Source organism: Etheostoma spectabile, unplaced genomic scaffold (assembly GCF_008692095.1).
Source record: "Etheostoma spectabile isolate EspeVRDwgs_2016 unplaced genomic scaffold, UIUC_Espe_1.0 scaffold00019122, whole genome shotgun sequence".
NCBI lineage: Eukaryota > Metazoa > Chordata > Actinopteri > Perciformes > Percidae > Etheostoma > Etheostoma spectabile.
In genome coordinates this window covers 79,580-89,441 of record NW_022604687.1, presented here as the reverse complement: position 1 = coordinate 89,441, position 9,862 = coordinate 79,580, and the positions used below count along the sequence as shown (strand labels likewise).

At 39.0% G+C, this 9,862-nt stretch overlaps 1 protein-coding gene across 1 annotated transcript; it reads right to left on the bottom strand.

Moving 5' to 3' along the window:
• Window positions 1-3,464: 3,464 nt before the first annotated feature.
• LOC116683811 (uncharacterized) lies at window positions 3,465-8,813 on the bottom strand. Its single transcript, XM_032509997.1, has 10 exons — window positions 6,857-8,813; window positions 6,472-6,621; window positions 6,036-6,169; window positions 5,779-5,915; window positions 5,521-5,614; window positions 5,251-5,362; window positions 4,482-4,705; window positions 4,208-4,379; window positions 3,970-4,097; window positions 3,465-3,846 (listed from the first exon to the last, which is right to left on the bottom strand). Exons 1-10 carry the CDS (start codon window positions 6,984-6,986, stop codon window positions 3,529-3,531), a joined length of 1,599 nt encoding a protein of 532 aa, XP_032365888.1. The 5' UTR covers window positions 6,987-8,813; the 3' UTR covers window positions 3,465-3,528.
• Between the last annotated feature and the right edge of the window lie 1,049 nt (window positions 8,814-9,862).

Below are 9,862 nucleotides of genomic sequence, written 5' to 3'. Positions count from 1 at the left end.
TGATTACAAATGTGAGTCGGTTTATGAACACTTTGAGAGAAGCCAATAGAATCTAATAGAGAGATAAACGCAGTGCTAAGGCTATCATTCTCATCGTCCACATGAATATTAAAATCCCCTACAATAATAACTTTGTCTGTTTTTAGCACTAAGTTTGACAGAAACTCTGCAAATTCGGATAAAAATTCAGAGTACACAGTAAAATTGTCAGAGTAAATTTTACTCAAATTGAATAAAATTTTACTCTAAAAAATATAACATTTGGTCCCAGTCTAAATAGAGTGAAATTTACTCTTCTTTCAGAGTAACATTTTCAGAGTTATTTCTACTCTATTCAGTGTTTAAATTTAACTCCACATGATGACAATTTACTCTATATAGAATAAAATGAAAACAACTCTACTGCCATTTTACATTGTTTTTACTCTACGTAGAATAGTTTTTACTCTGTATCGTTTGGTTTTTTTACTCCACAGAGTATAGTTTTTACTCTGTATAGTTTTGTTTTTTACTCCACAGAGTATAGGTTTTACTCTGTATAGTTTGGTTTTTTACTCCACAGAGTATAGGTTTTACTCTGTATAGTTTGGTTTTTTACTCCACAGAGTATAGGTTTTACTCTGTATAGTTTGGTTTTTTACTCCACAGAGTATAGGTTTTACTCTGTATAGTTTGGTTTTTTACTCCACAGAGTATTGTTTTTACTCTGTATAGTTTGGTTTTTTACTCTATAGAGAATAGTTTTTACTTGCTATAGTTTGGTATTTTACTCTACATAGAATTGTTTTTCCTCGGTATAGTTCGGTATTTTACTCAAAATAGGATTTCACACGTCATGTTATTTAACAAAGTACACTTTATTCTTTTCTTTAAGATACAAAAATATAAACATTTGATGTTTCACAGTTTCACATCAAGAAAAACATTTGGCCTCGGTTTACCCTTAATACATGTAAATGAAAAGAAAGGCAATATATATTTATATACATCTGGCCTTTAATTATCTAACTGTGCAGACTATCACAGAAACAATCCTTAACATGTAAATACTGTCTGGGCTTTAAAGTGGTTACTCCGCGGATTCTTTTTATATCACAGGAAACAGTATTGGACAATAAACAAACTTGAATCACCACAACTGTATGAGGTCTGTACATCAAATGCTTTGTGACAGAAAAGCTCATTGACATTGACTACATGAGGTCCCTCTGTAGTACACACAACTTTAAATGCATTAAAATGCTCATCAAGACATATCGTTTGTAGGGCAAAAGTAACCAACAGTAACCTCTCATCCTTAATAATAACATGGTGGATTTTGTGAAAAACTGGCATCTCACAATTGACTTTAAGACAAACCACTAAACCTGCACGATACACATTTCCATGGTGTTTGGCCCATCTAACATTTAAAAACTTGGTGTCCATTGGTACCTTAAGAGTCGCAGCTATCTCACAGCCCCATTCCATCACATTTAAAGAAATTGTTTTACCTGGACCCATCATTACTCTGTTGGGGTCAAATGTCTGCCAACTGTATGCTATGTGACTTTGGTGTTTCTTTGCCAATGTTTTAGTTATATTTTTAAAGCTTTTCAATTGTTTTTTAAAGAAATTATGCTTTGCTTCATAGCGCATGCACCAGCTATGCATAATTGGTCCACTTTTAAGAATACATGTAGGGTAATGCACCATAAAATGATGCTTCGGTAGCAGTCTCTTGTTTGGAAATAAACGCTTGAATAACCTGTGGTGTTCTGCGATCAAGTGTTTCAAAAAAATAGTAATACCCTTTGATAACATTGGAGAAAATATAATGTTAACAATGTGAAGCAACAACTGTAGCAGATACCAGTGCCGATCATTGGGACAAACCAAGTCTCCAAAAATTAGTGGTAGATTGCGAAGTAAACACCAAGATTGGATGGCATTTAACCCCAAGTCATTTGAGTCCTCTCTTAACTTCACTGCAGGAGGTTTATTGTTTTGTTCCATGTAACCATAGTTAAAGCTCTTTATTCTCCTGTCTATTTCCTTTGATGTTGTGTACTTCTCTATCAAGTGTAGTAGAAGCAGTTTCATTTCGTATTGTGCCACTCCCTCCAGGATATCATGCATAATATCAACAGCAAAGTTTTCACACGTATTGAAGTACTGCAAGGAGTTTAGAATGCAAGAACGTTTAACACCCATCACATAGGGAAGACTGGGATTTGCCTCCATTTTTGGCAGTGTTCTGCATGAAGTGCTTTAGTTCGCATAACTATCTTGGGTGAATCTTCAATAAATTCTGTCTGAAAGTCCTCTTTCTCAGCAAGACAAAAGCGGCAACAATATCTGGCACTGAAAGACTCGACAAAACCAAATAAACAGTGAAGACCAAGGTTGTCACCCGTAACTTGAACAATGGTTCCATACACTGGCTGATCATACAAGGGAACCTTTATTCCATCCTTCTCCAAGATTTTAATATCCTGCACAATTGGATCAAGTATTTTAGAAAAGCCATATGTTTTAATGTCTTGAGCATGAAATAAAGCAACCAAATGAATATTATTCAGACTTGAGTTGTACTTTGGAGAAACATTTCGCAAGGTGAAATAGATTGCTCCCAATTTGTGTATTCCCCGTTTTGATCCTAACGGATTTGCAGTTTCAAAATCATCATAGAAAAGCTGAATCTGAATTGCATGCTTCTGTTTTGTAAATAGAGCATGATTCTTGAAAAGATCTCCATCGCACAAGTCATTAAGAAGATTTTCTCTTGAACTAAAATCAGTCTGCATCATCTCCTTTATATTAGGGTGGTTGTAAATAAACTGCAATGTTTTCAAAATTGGGATATAAACAAATTTATCGGTAACAACAACCTGATCATAGGACTCAGTAGTCCGATTGCGCAGTGTATCAAATCTTGTACCAAGAACGTATTCAACTGGGTCTACCCTTCCCCACTTCTCTGCAAAATACTGCCTTCTCTTTGTTTCAGAATTTAATAAACCAAAAGGGTTTTCCATTTTTTCAAAACACTGATCAATTTTACGCTCAACGTCACTTTTGATAGGCTCCTGTAAAGACAGACACTCCTTCAGAGATTCTTTTGCTTGATTATGAATATCATCAACAATCTCTTTCATGGAAATGACCAAAGAGTTAATGGTTGTTTCGCCTAAACCTGCCACTTTAAGTTCAGCTACTGTTGTAGCGCAGCAGTCTACAAGACTCTTACTGAGAAGGACTGAGTCAGAAGGGGAACTTCTTAATGGCAAGTCCTCAAAATTACATGCTGCTAAATCTTCAGTTGTAGAAGGGCCTTCACCAGGATCAGAACAAGGTTCATGTGCTTTATTGAGATGCTTTCTAAACCCAGAAAAAGTGCCATAAACTTGTGAACAACCAGCTTGACAGCATTTCAGACGAAGTGACTTTCCTGAACAAAGTCCATGGATCAATTTTAAGTGCTTTGTTAGGGAATTGGCATTTGCCTGGTGGCTTTTGCAAATGAAACACAACATCTTAGGTTTTGACTCAGCGCAGCATCCGAGCCCTCACCTCTGCAACCCTAGGATTCACCTTAGTGGAATCAACATCTATTTCATAAATGGTGGTTTGCAAAAAGTTGTACACGTTTGCCAGATCTGGGTTGTACGAGGTACCAAAGACAAAATGGGCTTTGAAAAGCTCATCAAAACAGGCAAGAGAGTCTGGTGACTTACATGGTATTGCATGTTTGTCAATCACAATGAAGTAAGTGTGAATTACACTTCTCTTGGTCCCCACAGCAAGCAGATAGGGTTGAAGACATTCCATGATGCTGTCCAGATGCCCTTGGACACTGGTCCCAGTCTGTGACCAAAGAACCTTATTATTAGTCTATTGAAGTTAGTCACGGTTCGCAAAAAACAAAAATGTTTTCCTTTTCCAGATAAACATTTGACCATAATCCTAAAATGGTTAATTTAACCTCACCTTGATGAACTTTACAAGATGGTCACTGGCTTGTTTGGCTGAGAGCTTTCCTGGTCGCTTGCGGCCATGGGGAGACGGTGGCAAAAGGTGGACAAGAACCAAAATGGATGACATGTCATTGTCCCATCCTGACAATACAAGTAAAAAACTAAAATTAAAATATTGCATTTAAGTTATTGCATTTTCATTCAAAAACAATCTCCATTCCATTAGTGTAATCCTTTTATTCTATGCTTACCATTTTCCACTTCTGTTGTGGACTCAGCATTTTGAACCAGGTCTTGAAGTTCCCCTGTCTGTGTGAGGCCACGGCTTTGTTCAAGGACTTTCTGCTTGTAGACAGTGGGCCACTTCTCCAGGAACTTTGCAGAGGTGGCACCACCAAACATAAGATTAAAATCCTGCTCAATCTGCAGACAAGATGAAATAAGTCAAGACACAACAGTAAACTTTATGGTGTGGTACTATTATCATGACAGTTACAGGGCAAGGTAGTTAAAAGGTCCACCTACCATTCCTGCTATGTCTAGGAATCTTGGAAAAGCTGTGAATATTTCAGAGGCCTTAATTGGGTCATGAACCATCTTTTGACGATAGCTGAATGTCTGCTTCATCTTCTCCTTGACAATTGCTTCATCAGCTGTATGCTTCATCAGTGCAATGGCCTCACAGCACAGGCTTTCTGTGGTTAGCCAGTTTTCCTCTCTGTAGGGCTCTCTATCAGCTATTGGACCACCTGCAACAGTAGTGGAAAAGTTATGCAAGCGAACGTAACGTTACATTTACCCCAGCATTTCGGATGAAGTAAACTACTATTGCCACGTAGGGACGCACCAATCCAATATTAGGATCGGAACAATGAATAGATCCACTGACCGATCCAGTTGTGTTTGTTTTTCCCCCTCTGTTGCACGTGTGTTGCATGCTGGAAGGGTTGAGTGTACAAATAAATAAGAATTCAATACTTATTTTGTCTTAGTTAGGAAAGTCTGGTGACTTAAGTCTCTTCCACATGGTGGAAGGAAAGTATAAGGTGGAAGGTACACAGATTATTATTAATTCAACGGTATTGGTAATTGACAGATACAAAGCCCAGGCATCTGTACTGAAAAAAGTTGGATCGGGGATCCCTAGTGCCATGTCCACTAACCATTTGACTTTATATCCATTTTCAAAAACATTCAATAATTGTACGCCCTAAAATTCAAAATGATAAAAAAGGATTTCAAGGACCCATGGGAACCCTGTAAAAGTCCAACTAGAATCAAAAAATATATATACCTGTCAGTGACTGACGTGGGGTCTTCTTTTGTCCCTCTGATGATTCCTTTTGAACAAATTTCAGTCTCCATGCCAGATACCCACTCCCATCTTCTGCATTGTAAAAATGCTCCTAAAGTAAAAGAGAGTTATTCCATTTTTGTCCACAAAAACTACAAATGACGTGAAGTTGCTACTCAACTGGGCACCATAGTTAAACTTAGAGAAAATGGGCATACAGAAAATATAGATTTTGATGATAGATGATAGATTTAGTTTCAAAGTACTTACATAGCCAAACTTGCTCCTAGGATCAGCCAGGTATGGAAACAAGGCAGTGATTCCCTTTGCATAATCCTCTTTAATATGTCTCGAAGGACTGGTCCTACACACACACACACACACACACACACACACACACACACACACACACACACACTTTATGCGATCAAAACTTAATTGTGTAATGGCACCTTCTGCAAAAAGACGAGTGTTGTAATGCCTTTTAAATCTATATATTTTTTGGTGTGTAGGCATATGACAACATACCCATGTTCACTTGTCATATGAGCAACCAATATCTTGACCATATCGCGTCTTCTGCTATCTGTTAGGCTTTTTGTCCGGGCATACTCATTCAAGATCCTCTCTCCTCCAGGTTTGTTTTTGAGAACGCCTTCGATCATCTTAGTGGGAATAAAAGACAAAAAAAAAAAAGATGTTGGGTGTTCTGGATTTAAAACAGTACTGAAATATCAAGTTTTTGTATCACTCAGAATGGACTTGGGGAACTCTGCAGAGCCTACCTGACCTAGACGAGCATCCTCAGCTCTCTTTCTTGTATCAGGACTTTGCTGCAATATAATGGTGTCATCCGAGTCCTTTGAATTGTCTCCACTCAAGTTTCCAAAGGAACTGCTTGCAGGGGAGCTCAACAAATCTAAAAACCATATTAACATTTAATTGGTGTGATTAACACTGTAACAAATTAACACCATAACAATTTAACTCGAAACATTACATTTGTAGGACTTAGTTAATGACAAAACTGAATGCAAATATTTCACATTAGATTACATTAAACCCATTAATGTTAAAGAAAGAATGAAACAGGTTAGCAAAGAAAACAAAAGAACTTCAAAATAGTAAACAATTTAGCAGATTTATCTGCTTGTCCCCCATTTTCAGGCTAGGCAGGACTGGGTGGATATATATGAGGCTCTAAGCCAATAAGCAACTCACCATCAAGATTTGGGCTTCGGGGTAAACAAATCTCCAGCACACCAAGGTCTTGTTTCATTAGAAGAAACTCAAACACCTCCTCGTCAACTTCAGTCTGAGATTCATCATAGACCTTTAAGTCCAAGGTGGGAATGTCAAATTTTTTGGCAACTGTAAAGACAAAATAGCGTTGCACAAGCTTGTTAGTAAATCTGTTGTGCATTTGTAGAGAAAAAAAATAAAATAAAAAGATAGAAGTCATAGGTTCTCTTTATTTGAAGACCTATACTGACTAGGAAAGGCATGCAGGGAAAAGCATCTTTCAGTTGCAAAGAATAAACTGACCCAGGTTGTTCCAAAGATAAATTCAGAAAAAGTATTAGAAATTAGTAAAATTTTCACTCACCGCAATCCAAAAAGGATTTGAAGGTCAGTTGCCCCTCAAAACAAATGTACTTCTGATGATCTCTGTACTTTACTCGTAGAGCCTGCATCCTTGATGAAAATAAAATAAAATGAACAATTAATAATACCATTGTATGTAAACATCAAACAAATATGTATGAAGTAATGTTATAACTCCACTGTGATGAACTATTATAAAAAAGGAACATTTCAAACAACAAAAAATAGGACTGTTACAATTAGTTGAACATTAGCTACATTTGTAAACGCCAATTGCTTCCGTTATTCAGTTTTCCAAGCATAACGTGCTAGTCAAGCCCAGCTGAAGTTTGTTTTAGCAGTCAACCCAGTGCAGTGCTCTGTTCAGAGTAAAACACACGTGTTGCATGACTCTGTTACATGTGTTGAATCAACCTAACTTTTAAAAGAAACTATCCGATTCTGTTCAGAGTAAAACACACGTGTTGCAATACTAAACTTAAAATAAAAACTGTCCCGCCTAACAGAAAACTCAAAACTCTGTTACTTGTGTAAAATCAACCAAATTGTCAGACTGTTCAGAGAAACACACGTGTTGCACTACCAAACTTCACCGAACACTGTCCGCCTAACAGAAAAACCGAGACTGTTACATTAAACTTCTAAAAATTGTCCAACTCTGTCCAGAGTAAAACACACGTGTTGCATGACCACACTTTACTGGGAAAAAAAAGTTGCACTGATTCACTTGGCATTAATATTGCCCATAAACTGCCAAAAGTAGCTTTTGCTAGCTAGTGTAATGTTAAGCTAACGTTAACATCTGACTAATGCCCAACAGTTCAGTAAGCTAGCTAGCCTAACGTTACACTGCAATGCTATTGTTGCTCAACAATGTTACCTTACACACATTAAGTTAAACAATTATAATAATAAACGTAAAGTTACCTGGCATTTCATGCCGAAATGAAATTGGGAAAAGGTCTTCTGTTCTGCAAGTTCCTCGGGTCAGTCCGCTCTTTTCAAGTGCGCGAAAGACTGTTAGGTATGGCAGAATCGAAACTTAAGGAACGTTAGTGGGTGTGGCCATGCTACATTACTCCAATAGAATTTATTCTGTATCTTTGCTCTCACTCTAGTGGCTGTAGGTTATATTTACACTCCAAAATGATTCAATGGTATTCCCTTAGAGGAAAATAATAGTTACTCTGGAAAAAATACTCTCCGGTTTTTCCTGTGTATGGACCAGGTGCTCGGTACACTATAACAAATAGAATTGGTTGCATTGATTTCCAACTTGGGTGTGAAAGACTAAGAACAAGACTTTCAAATGAGTCATAATTTAGTTTAGGTTTAGAGCTGATTGGTAGACTAGAATCGAAGATGGCTGCAACTCCACCTCCTCGGCCTGTGCCTCGAGGAATGTGAGTATTAATATGACTGGGGGGGTGGATTCATTTAGACTAACATATTCTCCATCACCCAGCCAGGTTTCAGTAAGACAGAATAGATCAATATTAGAATCTGATATTAATTCCTTTACTAGTACCCCTTTAGAAGAGAGAGATCTGATGTTTAAGAGTCCACATTTAATTCTCCTATTCTTTTGCACTATTGCACTTGTGGTTTTAATTGTTATGAGGTTTTCATGCACAGCTCCCCTTCTGTTTACCTTTGATTTAAATAATTTTAATGGTCGGGGGGCAGACACCGTCACTATGGGGTTTTTACTAGGTAACACCTGGAATAAAGGAGCAGAGAAGTGTGTTAGACTGGGACTCTGCCTCCTGGTCCCAACTATGGATTGTCAAGGATTAGGTCCACTAATAAATCTGTCAAGATTTCCAGAAATGAGAGCTGCTCCATCCCAAGTGGGATGAATGCCGTCTCTCCGAATCAGACCAGGTCTTCCCCAGAAAGACTGCCCGTAATCCACAAAGCCCACATCATTATCTGGACACCACCTCGATAGCCAGCGGCGAAATGACGACATGCGGCTATACATGTCATCGCTGGTGAGATTTGGCAGTGGTCTAGAGAAAACTACGGCGTCCGACATTGACTTCGCGTATGTACACACCAATTCAACATTAATCTTCGTAACCTCCGATTGCCGTAACCGGGAGTCATTAACGCCAACGTGAATAACAATCTTGCTGTATTTACGTTTATCCTTAGCCAGCAGTTTCAGATAAGACTCCATGTCGCCGGCTCTAGCCCCCGGGATGCACTTAACTATGGCTGCCGGCTTCGCTAACGTTTCTCAGAATGGAGCTGCCGATAATCAGAGTTGGTTTCTCAGCGGGTGTGTTGCTGAGTGGGGAAAATCTGTTAGAAACGCTAACAGGGTGGTGGCGGTCCGACGCCTTGGAAAGCTTACGACTGTCTCTTCCTCGTCCTCGCACAGTCACCCAGGCACTATGTCCTGGCTGCTCTGGAGTTTGCGAGGGACGGCTACCAGAGGCTAACTCAGGCTCAGGCCGGCCCGCGCCGACTACCGAGGGGGGGTTAGCTACATTAACTAACGACTGATCTGTCATGGTGCGGATCCGGACTTCTAACTCACTAAGCCTCGCCTCCACGTCCAAAAATAAACTACACTTGTTACACACGCCATTGCCGTTAAAGAATGCAGAGGAGGACTTCCGGTTTGAGCGATGACGGAGTAGGTCGCAAGCCGGGAGAGCTCTGTTGAAATCCTCTCTAAATTCGGTTAATGAACATTTTATTGTTACAGTCAACGTGTGCAAACCTGTGTAAAAAAACTACGTAGTATGGGGAAACCGTCTAAAAAGCAAAGCCAACCCGCTGAGGGCACGTCTGACAACAACTTAGATGGCGGATCACAAGCTAGCCAAAGCGAACAGCATGCTACTAGCAACACACCGCTAACGTTGGCCGACATGGAGAAACTTCTTAACTCAATGGAGGACCGCATTATAGCAAAACTATCTGTCCAACTTGCTGCGGATCGAGCAATTATCGACCGGCACGACCAGACTATTAAACACTTGGAAACGTCCGTTAA

What these genes read in the sequence shown, in the direction of transcription:
- LOC116683811 (XM_032509997.1), bottom strand. Translation starts at nt 6,986, where the DNA reads ATGGTATTATTAATTGTTCATTTTATTTTATTTTCATCAAGGATGCAG. An exon ending in CCCACGTCAGTCACTGACAG is followed by an intron (nt 4,706 to 5,250) that starts GTATATATATTT and finishes CTACTGTTGCAG; the next exon opens with GTGGTCCAATAGCTGATAGA. An exon ending in CACAACAGAAGTGGAAAATG is followed by an intron (nt 4,098 to 4,207) that starts GTAAGCATAGAA and finishes TTGTATTGTCAG; the next exon opens with GATGGGACAATGACATGTCA.